Source organism: Rhinoraja longicauda, chromosome 27, assembly GCF_053455715.1.
Source record: "Rhinoraja longicauda isolate Sanriku21f chromosome 27, sRhiLon1.1, whole genome shotgun sequence".
Lineage (NCBI taxonomy): Eukaryota > Metazoa > Chordata > Chondrichthyes > Rajiformes > Arhynchobatidae > Rhinoraja > Rhinoraja longicauda.
This window is the reverse complement of record NC_135979.1, coordinates 20,797,488-20,810,780: the sequence shown is the minus strand read 5'-3', so window position 1 is coordinate 20,810,780 and position 13,293 is coordinate 20,797,488. Positions and strand designations below refer to the sequence as shown.

General features: G+C 42.7%; 1 protein-coding gene across 2 annotated transcripts in view; it reads left to right on the top strand.

Annotated features, from left to right (window-relative positions):
* Positions 1-13,293, top strand: part of csmd2 (CUB and Sushi multiple domains 2) — a 1,532,573-nt gene that overhangs the window by 1,277,564 nt on the left and 241,716 nt on the right. For both annotated transcript variants that reach the window (XM_078423311.1, XM_078423310.1), the window contains 4 exons: positions 1,982-2,169; positions 8,080-8,274; positions 12,206-12,322; positions 12,827-12,940. In XM_078423311.1, coding sequence (XP_078279437.1) covers positions 1,982-2,169; positions 8,080-8,274; positions 12,206-12,322; positions 12,827-12,940 — 614 coding nt within the window. The remainder of the gene's footprint in view (positions 1-1,981; positions 2,170-8,079; positions 8,275-12,205; positions 12,323-12,826; positions 12,941-13,293) is intronic.

Sequence of the window (13,293 nt, the reverse complement as noted above, 5' to 3'; positions counted from 1 at the left end):
TTGGAGAAGGTATAAATTCTGTACATACAGCACCCATAGTCAGGATCAAAAGCCGATTCTCTAGCACTGTAAGGCGGCAACTCTACCGCTACCTTCTTTGCTGTGATTTCTATGAAAGTGAAACATTAGATTTGTGTTGTGATAAATGCACCAGATGAGCTGTTTCTAAATATTGGACAGTCCACCACTATTTATTTTTTTCTAATTTACACTGGGTACTGAAGGAGATTGAAATGGACAATTCATTATAGGAAACGCATGATGCAATTTGGATCAGGTGCCCACTGTAGTGCTTTGTCTTTTCTGTTCAAGGTAAGTGTTTCAAATGCCAGAAGCAAAGTTCAATACAGCTACATGACCCCATCATTAATTTAGTACATACGCTGAAGAACAGTTTCCCTGCTGTGTACAAAATCGGTTTTGAAGGTAAAAGTAACTATCTCTATGATCTGCTAGATGTCACATGCAATACTATTTATTTAAAAAAATGAATGAATGCAAATTCAAGGGCGGCACAGTGACGCAGTGATAGAGTTGCAGCCTTACAGTGCCAGAGTCCCGTGTTCGATCCTGACGATGGGTGCTATCTGTATGGAGTCTGTACGTTCTCCCTGTGACCACGTGGATTTTCTCCAGGTCCTCCGGTTTCGTCCCACGTTCCAAGGGCGTAGAGGTTTGTCAGTTAATTGGCTTCTGCAAATTGTGAATTGTCTCTTGTGTGTAGGATGGTGCTAGTGCACAGGGTGTTCGGTGTGGTCTCGGTGGTCCGAAGGACCTGTTTCCACGCTGCATCTCTAAAAGTCTAAAACAAAAATCAAAAAAGTCTGCTTAAATATAAAAAGGTTTGCACTGCATGTGTTAAAACATTGCTCAGGTATACAAAGGTGTGGTTCTACTTTTAATGACCACAGTCCTGTCATGCCCTTGTGGCTAAAGGGATCAGGGGGTATGGAGAGAAGGCAGGTACGGGATACTGAGTTGGATGATCAGCCATGATCATATTGAATGGCGGTGCAGCCTCGAAGGGCCGAATGGCCTACTCCTGCACCTATTTTCTATTTCTATGCTGGTTTTCAACATGCTAATTAAGAAATGCCAGGGTAGTAGTTTCCTAGGCAGCTGGAGGATGGCACCAAGACCTTGCCATACCAGGAGTCTACATCCTACAATGCTGTAGATGCCACATGCATTATCTCTTGCTGAAACCTCACTAAACAACTTATGGTCCTTTGATTCGAGCAGTATGGTGTGACCCCAGTTATTACAGCCATGTCAGACTTGGACAAAATCCAAAATATCTGGTGCAGATAGCCAATATTTTACCATTTTGTGTCCTGCGAGTTATTAGAATTGAAGAAAATAAGCTAAAATTCTAAACTATTTGCAAACTTCACATCCTGTAATTCTTTGAGTGTTAAAACAGAATTTCAATTAAAGTGCAAGGACCTGGAATAATCTTTGATTGTATTTCGAGACTTTTAGGTTGAATGACTCTTTCTCATCTATTTTGCTCAATGGATGCAGAGAGGTGGATATTGAGAGATGGTAAATGCATTTTTGAATTGTGTCACTGATTGTGAAAAAAGAACCACAGTCACCCTCAGCGAGGAATATATCCCAACCCCACTCCAACTTTTATATCTTTGGATGCGAAATGGCCGAGTTTTAGTTTATTGGAGTGAATAGTGTCCAACAATGGTGAATGGGAAAATGAATAAAGGCAAAGATTCAAATTAAGTTTCTTCCCAAAAATGCATGTGTCTTATTCATGGTAATCCTGACAATTGAACAAGGCAAATGGGTAAATGGGTAATGTTTTTATGTGTTGTGACAGCTAAAGATTTAAAAAATCTGCTGCTGGGACTTTGGCCTCGTATTAAAACACAAATTGAGTCATTAAGCAGACTTCTAAAATATTCCAGTTATGTTTGAGTTAGTTTGAAATATTATGTTGAATTTTATCCCTTCTCATTGCTTTCAGCTTCAATGTGGAACCGGGCTATGATTTCCTTCATATCTATGACGGCTCAGACTCTCTCAGTCCTCTGATTGGGAGCTTCCAAGGCATGCAGCTGCCTGACCGAATAGAGAGCAGCACCAACAACCTCTTCCTGGCCTTTCGGAGCGATGCCTCCGTCAGCATGACGGGATTTGTCCTTGAATATATGGGTAACTCATTTTCTTCCAAGCAGATCATTATGTAAGAAATAATGAAAAGAAAGCGTTGCTTGTACCAAAATCCCGTGGACAATTCAGATGAGGGCAACTTTGCATTTAAAAAAAACCAAGTACCTGTACTCACCTGAATTCATTATTTCCCTTAAATTATGTGTACATTTTAAAAATAACACTAACTGGGGTATGAAGAGTATGAGTTAATTACTCTTGAAAGAAAGGAAGTGGTAGAGAATGCTTGTGATGTCCACCTGATAAAAGAACTATGTAGGAAGGAATTGCAGATGCTGTTTTATACCAAAGATACACACATAGTACTGGAGTAACTCAGCGGGTCAAGCAGCATCTCTGGAGAAAAGCAATAGGTAACGTTTCGGGTCAAAACCCTTCTTCAGACTGAGAGTCAGGGGAGAGGGAAACAAGAGGCATGAAAAGGTTCAGAATAAATTAGAGCCGGCACCAATGACCATGGCCTACCTGGTTTCTCTGTGAATTAAGATGAGAAGATTGTGTGTCAGTATAGGATGCCAAAACTCGGTGGACAGGGAGAAAGAAGAACAAACTTAGAATCTAAAAGGTAAGTGACACAATTTAGTCTTCACTGAAAACAGATTGTTCTTTGTTCTCTTGGGTGAGGAGTGATAATAGACAAAGTCAGGAAATAAATCCTTGCCATTAAACCATTGATCTTTTTCTTAAACTGCTGCAATGACTTTCAATCAGTTAAGCATTCAACCGATGTAATGTCTCTGATGACATGAGATGGGCAATAGGGGAACAATACACCAGTGGCATGTTAATTGAACGTACAAGCAGCAAGTCTCCTATTTCAATGAGAAGGTTTCAGAACTGGGAATAGGCCATTAACAACCAATCTGATCCACTTGCTTTGTTTCAAATTGTTAGATTGGTGGTGTTGAGAGCTTTCATGAATTATATATTTGACTTTCTGATGGAGTCTGGTCATTCTGAGTGAGATTGGTAAGGGGCAGCGAGGGTGCTGATGGTAAGGGGCAGCGAGGGTGCTGATGGTAAGGGGCAGCGAGGGTGCTGATGGTAAGGGGCAGCGAGGGTGCTGATGGTAAGGGGCAGCGAGGGTGCTGATGGAGTCTGAGTTACTCTGGTCATTCTGAGTGAGATTGGTAAGGGGCAGCGAGGGTGCTGATGGTAAGGGGCAGCGAGGGTGCTGATGGAAGCAATTCATATTAAAAGATATTTTGGAGACATTTGAACAACATTTAAACAATTATCATCTATATACTAAAACTCTCGGTTGTTTGTTTGTTTGTTCTTGAACCACGGCCAAAACGTTACACGATAGCGCGTTAATTTTAGGCCCACCTTACTCACTGTAAGGTGAGCCTTTGGTGTTAATGGAAGAAGTTTAATTGAAATCGGTGTTATTTTTTAAAACTTATTCACATTTTAAAGTTTAAATCTATCTCCTAGGGACGGAGGAGGGAGGGAAGAAGGAGGGGAGAAGGGAGGTTAAGGGGGTTGAGGGGGATGGAGTGAAGGGGGGGAGGAGGGGGGAGTAGAGGGTGGTGCACCAATGCAGGACAGGGTTAGGCCCAACGGGTCCACTTGGTCTATACTTTTTTTAAATCATTTAACAAAAACACATTGAAAACCACACCCAACTTATGTATACACTTTCTAATGAAAATTAAATAACTCTTTTAGTGAAGGGTAGTAATGCCAAGGAAGTTATTGTTGCTGTGCTACACCACCACAGGTGTAGCACATGATGAGGGGCCAGGTTCACCATCTTCTGGGCCCCTTCAGCTCAATTCTATTCAGATTGTCTTTGGGCACAGTGGTCATTTTGGAGATGGAGTGAGAGGTCAGGTCACTACCAACTGACCTCCAGTCTGTCCACACTTACATTCCACTTTGCACAGGTTCAAAAATGCAGAACATGCTGACCAGCACATTGAAGTCAGCCACTGTAATTTCTGGAGCCCCCGGCTAATTGTCGGGTGGGACTAAGCCAATTTTAAAGATAAGTTCACTTGACACGAACACCAAATAATGCCTATGGGATAAAGCAGGGGCCAAACTCAAAGGCAGAGAAGGCAATTGTTAGTTAGAATTAATGCACATCTGTCATAGCTGATGCAGGCATCACATCAACCTTGTACCCCCAGCTCATCAACATGATTGCAATGTGTGGGCTATTCTGATCAGCTGCTGGTGTCAACAACACCTCAGCTTTACAAGTGCTTGCTTCATTTAAAGGTACCCATGGTAGGTAAATCACAACAACATCCCACAGAGAAGGTGACTGCAGCAGGCGTCAGAATTCACTGAAGCACAAATTTCTCTCAGATGGGGCTCCTCTCTGAAATTCACTTTGGAGGTACAGCGCGGAAAAGGACCCTTCAGTCCGCCAAGCCTGTGCCGACCAATGATCACCCATTCACTTGTTCAATCCTACACGCTTCGGGACAATTACAGAAGAAAATTAACCTCCAAGCCTGCATGTCTTTGGAATGTGGGAGGAAACTAGAGCACCTGAAGGAAACCTGCATGGTCACGGGGAGAACGTACAATCTCCGGACTGACAGCACCCATAGTCAGGATCAAACCCGGATCTCTGACGCTGTAAGGCAGCAGCTCTACCGCCGTGTCACTGTGCCGCCCCTTGCTCCTTGACTAAATATAACCGCAAACTGAAAAAAAATCCTTCCCCGTGTCCTCTTCCAAGTTCTCATGCGGCGTGGCCTCTTCCTCACTTGATGTGTTGTACAGCATTCCAAAGACTTACCCTGCCAGTGCACACAGATGTGGGAGCAACAGGTTTGCGCTGAATTCTTGCGATGAAAAGATAACCGTTGAGTTTCCGTCACACCACTCGCTGTTTATTAGGATCACTTTTAATGAATGTTCGAAGGAAACAGCTACGTCTGGCTTCATGACAACTTCCCGGGGGAAGTCATCTGCAGCTGAATTGAAAGTCAATGATCCATTTGGATGACTGAGATGAGAGGAGGCCTGTCGCAGGTGGGGGCAAAGTTGGCTGAATGTTAAGAGAGGAATTTAACCGGCTCCACAGTAGCATTTTTATACTGATTAGTGTAAGTGATATGGTACTATGATGGGCATCAGCTATTCACCTTTCCTAACCTAGGAGAGGCTGAGTTATGTTTGAAGCAGACATTTGAACTGATGCCATAAATAGACTGACTTAGTTATAACATATGGAGTTAAATGAACATGAATCTGACAAAGGTACAGACTTGCATTAGTTGTGGATCAGTGGTAGTACTCGAGTTAAAAAGCCATGTGGTTCAAGTCCCACTATTTTGTACTCTAATTCTGCTCTGGGGACTTGAACACCAAATTCTGCACTAATCCAGATTAGTGGAGTCGGATTGTATTGGTGATAGGCACAAAGTGCCGGAGTAACTCAGCGGGCCAGGCGGCATCTCTCGAGAAAAAGGATGGATGACGTTTTGGGTCGGGACCCTTCTTGACATGCAATTACGCTGTCTTCAGTCTGAAGAAGGGTCCCGACCTGAAATGTCACTCTTCCATTTTCTCCAGCGATGCTGCCTGACCCACTGGGTTACACCAGCACTTTGTGTCTATCTTCGGTTATATGCCAGCATCTGTAGGTCCTTTCTACACACTGGATCGTATTGGATGTGGCTTCTGTCAGCCTGAGGTGGATATAAAATATATCACGTTGCTGCTTTGAAGAACAGCGGGATGCCATCTTTGGTATCCTGGGCAAATTACTGCTTCAACCAACCTCAATAAAACTAATTATCATTATCACTTTGCTGTTTTAGTGAATTTGATTTACACAAATTTGTTGTCATGTTTCCACGTTATAAAACTAACGACACTTCAAAAATCACTTCATGGACTGTAAAGACCTTTGGGATATCCTGGGGTTATTTAAAGCTCTAAATAAAAGCATCCCTTTCTTTCTTCTTTCTCTGATGTGCAGAGGATGTGGAGATAAACAAAAGTCATTGCGACGCCAGGGGATGTTTCCAACATAAGCTCTGAGCTATGCTGTAATTAATTGTCAGGCAAATAAAGTGTCACGGTAATGAGTACCATGGGTTCTCCTGAAAGACAGCTTCCTGAAGCTAAGGACATCATTCCTAAGGACATCAGTGCAGAAATGAATTTGCGGGCAGATCATGTTTAGAAGCAATAAAACAATTCAGCTGATTTATCATTCTATTCATACCAGCTATGGTCATCTCAACATGGCCCCACTGATGTCGCACAGTGCACACCTGTGGGCACGGCTTTTTAAAACAAAAATCATTAAATCAATTTAACAGATTCTAGGGTGCTGTTGGAACTACACCCAGTATTGTTTAGTTTAGCTTAGAGATACAGCGCAGAAACAGGCCCTTCGGCCCAACCAGCGGGTCCGTGCCAACCAGCGATCCCCGCACACTAACACTATCCTACACACTGGAGACAATTTTCCAATTTTACCAAGCCAATTAGCCTACAAACCTGTACGTCTATGGAGTGAGGGAGGAAACTGGGGCTCCCGGACAAAACCCACGCAGGTCACGGTTAGAACGTACAGACTCAATACAGACGGCACCCATAGTCAGGTTTTAACCCGGTTTCCTGGCGCTGTAAGATAGCAACTGAACTGCTGCACCACCTTGTGTACTCTTGAATGGTGTGCAGTTTCTTGGCTTATCATGCTCCCTGCAACCCCTGATTCAATTTCATCCTCCTCAATGACAACTGCAACTTAGATCTCCGGTATATTTTTCAGGTGGAACATTTGTTGAGGCTTGGGTCTCATCAGTTTCATTCCCAGGTTTTTCGCTCAAAACTCTCCCATGCATTTCTTTGGAGCTCCATTGTCAGAAATCCTACAAAGATACAAATCTATTTCCCAGTATTTCTCTTGCAAATCTACTGAAAATAAAAGCATCAATCGCCCTTTCCAATTTCTATTTACTCTTCTTTATTTAAAAGTTGTTATTTTCTTCACAGAAAGGCAAGAATGACTGACAGTGGTAATTTCTGTCAGCACTTAAATGTTGCAAAATAAAGACAGGAATTAATGGGAAATATCCTCAGTGACACATTAGCTGTCATGCTCTCTGCTTTCCCTGATTCAATTTATTCCTCCTCAATGTCAACAACAACTTAGATTTTTGTTCGGTATCACAAAATGCTGGAGTAACTCAACAGGTCAGGCAGCATCTTGGATAGAGGGAATGGGTGACGTTTCGGGTCGAGACTCTTCTTCAGACTGATTTTTGTTATATTTTTAATGTGAAAAATTAATCTAGGTGCCTCACAGCTGAGAAGCACATGCCAGTTGGTGGTGTTCGAGTCAGGGCAGTTGTCCCAGTGTGGGTATTGGAGGTGGCATTTTTTCTGCATCTGGGGGGAGAAGTATTAGATGGAGTGGTTTAACCAAACTGTCCCAGGGAGTGGGTTTTTGAGATATGTGTGCTCTAATATCAGTTATGGAATGGTAAATGAACACACCTCAAAGGGCCAGAGGAAGAAGACTGAAATGAAAAGTGAGTAACTCAAGAAGGATGGGGGCATAGACCAGCGACATCAGACCAGGGGACATATGTTTTTGGTGAAGGGGGAAAGATTTAATTGCAATCTATGGGGGTAACCTTTTTCGCACTAAGGATGGTGGGTATATGGAATGATTTGCTAGAGGAGATAGTTGAGGCAGGGAGTATTGCAACATTTTTAAGAAACATTTAGACAGATACATGGATAGGACAGATTTGGAGGGATTTGAGCCAAACACAGGCAGGTGGGACTGGTGTAGATGGGACATGTTGGTCAGTGTGGGCAAGTTTGGCCGAAGGGCCTGTTTCTACACTGTATGATTCCATGACTTTGTAAGTAAGGACAACAAAGTAATTTATGATTATTTTCTTCTTACAGAGAACCCCAGAGAATCTTGCTTTGATCCTGGAACGATCAAGAATGGCACAAGGGTAGGAACAGACCTCAAACTTGGATCAACAGTGACCTTTTACTGTGACAGTGGCTATGAGGTAGTTGGTTATTCAACCCTGACCTGCATCATGGGAGGAGATGGGAAGCCTTCCTGGAATAAGCCGGTACCATCTTGTTCAGGTAACAATCATTCATATGGAAAAAGCCAAACCCGGTTGCATTTGCTCACAATTACTCTTTTCTTTGCAGTAACTTCCATTTCTTTATCATAACAAAAATGTCAATACTTCAGTCCTCTTGCCTCTTCCTCCTCCCTCCATATGTAATTTAATAATATATTTTGCATGTGCCAATAGACAATAGACAATAGGTGCAGGAGTAGGTCATTCGGCCCCTCGAGCCAGCACCACCATTCAATGTGATCAACGCTGATCATTCTCAATCAGTACCCCGTTCCTGCCTTCTCCCCATACCCCCTGACTCCGCTATCCTTAAGAGCTCTATCCAGCTCTCTCTTAAATGCATTCAGAGAATTGGCCTCCACTGCCTTCTTGAGGCAGTGAATTCCACAGGTTTACAACTCTCTGACTGAAAAAGTTTTTCCTCATCTCCGTTCTAAATGGCCTATCCCTTATTCTTAAACTGTGGCCCCTGGTTCTGGACTCCCCCAACATTGGGAACATGTTTCCTGCCTCTAACGTGTCCAACCCCTTAATAATCTTATATGTTTCGATAAGATCCCCTCTCATCCTTCGAAAAAAAATCATTATACAATATCGTTTATAAAAAGTAGATATGCCTTCTTTGAAGAAGATTTTCTCCTCTCACCGATCCACATTGTCCAGGGATGTTACCTGACGCATAGCCGTTACTCCACCATTTTGTGTCGTTCCATCATGAACTGTTAAATGCGCAAGAAAGTGGGCAGCTCATTTATTCCTCGGCCTTTATAGATATTGCACTGTGCAAATTCATCAGATCTGTTGTTTACTTCATTTGATGTTTTCTCACTGTGAGAATATACCCATCCCCTCCCTCTGTGAATCTGTTGGTGTTGGAACCTTATTGTAAGCGTCACAGAATGTACAAATGTGTACAATATCACGAGAGGAATAAATCGGGTGGACACACCGAATCTCCTGCCCAGTGTAGGGAAATCGAGAACCAGAGGACATAGGTTTAAGATGTCTTCTGGGGGAAAGGTGTAATAGGAACTCGAGGGAGTCATGTTTTCACACAAAGGGTGGTGAGTGTATGGAACGAGCTGCCAGAGGAGGTAGTTGAAGCAGGTACTATCGCAACGTTTAAGAAAAATTTAGACAGGTACATGGATAGGGCAGACTTAGAGGGATATGTGCCAAACACAGGCAGGTGGGACTAGTGTAGATGGGACATTGGCTGGCATGGGTAAGTTGGGCCAAAGGGTCTGTTTTCATGCTGAAAGACTCCATGACTATGACTCTGTAATAAACTTGGGTCATGATTTTGTCTCATTAGAAAGGATATAATTTCATGGAACATGAGATAAAAGAATTATCTCAAGTTTATGGTGTGGTAACCTATTGGGTTTTATTGGACAGAGGATGAAATCAGCTCATTCCTACTATTTTTGAAGCCAGTTCAGAAATGTTTGCAACACTCCTACCATGCCAAAACACCCTGTTGTGGCTGAAGTGATCAGAACACCACTCAATACGTGATGCAAACTCACCTAGGACCATACAATTGCCTTAATGCCTGCTCTCCTCTGAAATCAAACCATCTTGTAAGAAAGGTGCCATTTATTACTTGCTGCACCCAGAATTTGTCCTTTAATATTTGTGTTGCAGTACATCCTGATCCCTTTGAACAGCAAAACCACCCATACACTATTTTGATTTGTTTTATTTGTTTTTTAATGATACTTCATTTTCAACAGTTTTTCAATGTATTTTCTTTCACGGCAAATTCAGCTTGGAGGTGTGACTTAGTTGTGTACGAAGGAACAGCAGATGGTGGTTTAAACCAAAGATAAACACAAAAATCTGGAGTAACTCAGACAGCATCTTGGAGAAAAGGAATAGGTGACGTTTCGGGTTGAGTCCATTCTTCAGACTGAAATTCAGGGGAAAGGGAAACGAGAGAGATAGACGGTGATGTAGAGAGATGGAGAACAAATGAATGAAAGACATGCATAAAGGTAACGATAATAAAGGAAACAGACCTTTGTTAGCTGTGGGCTAGATGAAAATTAGTTAGAGGGGATGCAAGCGTTATTTGAAGTTAGAGAAATCTATCTTCATACCGCAGGGTTGTAAGCTGCCCAAGCCTTAGTTGACTAACAAAGCATTTCATAGAAACAGAGAAAATAGGTGCAGGAATAGGCCATTCGACCCTTTGAGCCAGCACCGCCATTCAATATGATCATGGCTGATCATCCAAAATCAGTACGTCCTGCCTTCTTCCCATATCCCTTGATTCCGTTAGCCTTAAGAGCTATAGCTCTCTCTCTCTTGAATATATCCAGTGAATTGGCCTCCACTGCCTTCTGTGGCTGAGAATTCCACAGATTCTCAACTCTCTCGGTGAAGATTTTTTTTCCTCATCTCAGTCCTAAATGGTCTACCCCTTATTCTTACACTGTGATCCCTGGTTCTGGACTCCCCAACATCGGGAACATTTTTTCTGCATCTAGCCTGTCCAATCTCTTAAGAATTTTATATGTTTCTATAAGATCCCCTCTCATCCTTCTAAATTCAAGTGAATATAAACCCAGTCGACCCATTCTTTCATCATATGTCAGTCCTGCCATCCCGGGAATTAACCTGGTGAATCTAAGCTGCAATTCCTCAATAGCAAGAATGTCCTTCCTCAAATTAGGAGGCCAAAACTGCACACAATACTCCAAGTGTGGTCTCACCTGGGCCCAGTACAACTGCAGTAGAACCTCCTTGCTCTAATACTCAAATCCTCTCGCTATGAAGGCTAACATGCCATTTGCTTTCTTCACTGCCTGCTGTACCTGCATGCTTACTTTCAGTTTAGGAAGGAACTGCAGAGGCTGACTTAAAGCAAAGATAGACATAAAAAGCTGGAATAACTCAATGGGACAGGCAGCATCTCTGGAGAGGAGGAATGGGTGACATTTTGGGTCGAGACCCTTCTTTAGCCTGAAGAAGGATCTAGACCCGAAACGTCACCCATTCCTTCTCTCCAGAGATGCTGCCTGTCCCGCTGAGTTACTCCAGCTTTTTATGTCTACCTTCTGCTTACTTTCAGTGACTGATGTACAAGCGCACCCAGGTCTCGTTGCACCTCTCCTTTTCCTAATCTGACACCATTCAGATAATAATCTGCCTTCCTCTTCTTGCTACCAAAGTGGATAACCTCGCGTTTGTCCACATTATACTGCATCTGCCATGCATCTGCCCACTCACCCAACCTATCCAAGTCACCCTGCAGCCTCATGGCATCCTCATCGCAGCTCACACTGCCACCCAGCTTTGTGCCATCCGCAAACTTGGATTCCCTCGTCTAAATCGTTAATACATGTTGTAAATAACTGGGGTCCCAGCACCGAGTCTTGCGGAGCCCCACTAGTCACTGCCTGCCAGTCTGAAAAGGACCCATTAATTCCGACTCTTTTATCATCTATTATACGTCAGTTTTATAGGACATGTGAAACCAGTCCTCAAATATGTCTGACCACTGTTGAAACTCCCTGGGAAACACTTATAGAACAAATTGGATTCCAAGGATTAGATAAGGCAGTTGGGCAAGGAAATGACCGTTCTGAGAGAACTGCAGCAATGTTTCTGCTGATGAGAATTCGTGGAGATGCACCTGAGGTGCGGCAGCCCAGGAAAACATAGAAAATAAAGAATAGGTGCAGGAGTAGGCCATTCGGCCCTTCAAGCCTGCACCGCAATTGCGAAACATTGCAATGAGGCAGCTTAAGAATGAATGTTCACCACGTATCACAGGGTGGTCAAATATAAGCAAGGCAAACCAGCAGTATTACGATGTGTTAAGTTCACAGAGGGCTGCCCGCCAAACAGGAGCTACCTTGCCCTGCATCAAACAGAGTGATTGCCGCATTACATTTCTGTCAACCTTTTGCTTTATTTTTCAGCACCCTGTGGAGGCCAATACATTGGATCAGAGGGCGTAATTCTGTCTCCAAACTACCCTAAGAACTACACTGGTGGACAGACTTGTTTATATTCCATTATTGTATCTAAAGACTATGGTATGGGACACTTGTGATTGAAACAACAGTATGTGGCGCAATTGCCTTCTGATCATTTATGTTGAAATATATTTGTATTTAATACTTCCAGTTCTCTAGTGATATACAAGTTGCAAGTAGGATATATTTTAAGAACAGAAGTTCTCTTTTTGATGGCTGTTAAGCAAGTATTTGCATGATCCCTTTCCTTCACATTTATCAATTATTAAATTAATTTGTGGTTATGAAAGGCTCATCAGTAGCTCAATGATTCATATTTGAATCCTCTCAATTATGCATTTCAGACTGCCACATTCTTTTAACACCCTTACAAGGTCACAAGACACTTTTTTAAATTTGAATTTTTGATGGTGGATCTATTTCTAAATCACTCTTGTTTTATGATAGCATTGAGAGGTCTAATTATGTTGTTGGAAATAAAACAAACCGATGCTGTTTAATTTTCTGTGTTAATTTAATTGATGCCTTTTGAATAAGTTTTTTTTTTGTTTCTTCCCCATGCAGTTGTCTTCGGCCAGTTTACATTTTTTCAGACGGCACTGAATGACGTGGTGGAAGTACATGATGGCCCAACCCAACATTCAAGGCTTCTCAGCTCACTCTCTGGCTCCCACACAGGTACTTCAAAATCATCGGGCAAAGCGATAGAGCTATTCTTTACAGCACCAGAGACCTGGGTTCGATCCTGACTACGGGACTGTACAGAGCTTGTACGTTCGCCCCGTGACCTGCGTGGGTTTTCTCTGAGATCTTCGGTTTCCTCCCACACTCCAAAGATGTACAAGTCTGTAGGTTAATTGGCTTGGTATAAATGTAAAAGTGTCGCCAGTGTGTGTAGGGTAGTGTTAATGTGCGGGGATCATTGGTCGGCGCAGACTCAGTGGGCCGAAGGGCCTATTTCCGCACTGTATCTCTAAACTAAACTAAACTAAACAAAACTAAACTCCAAACCATACATTTCCCAGTGATCT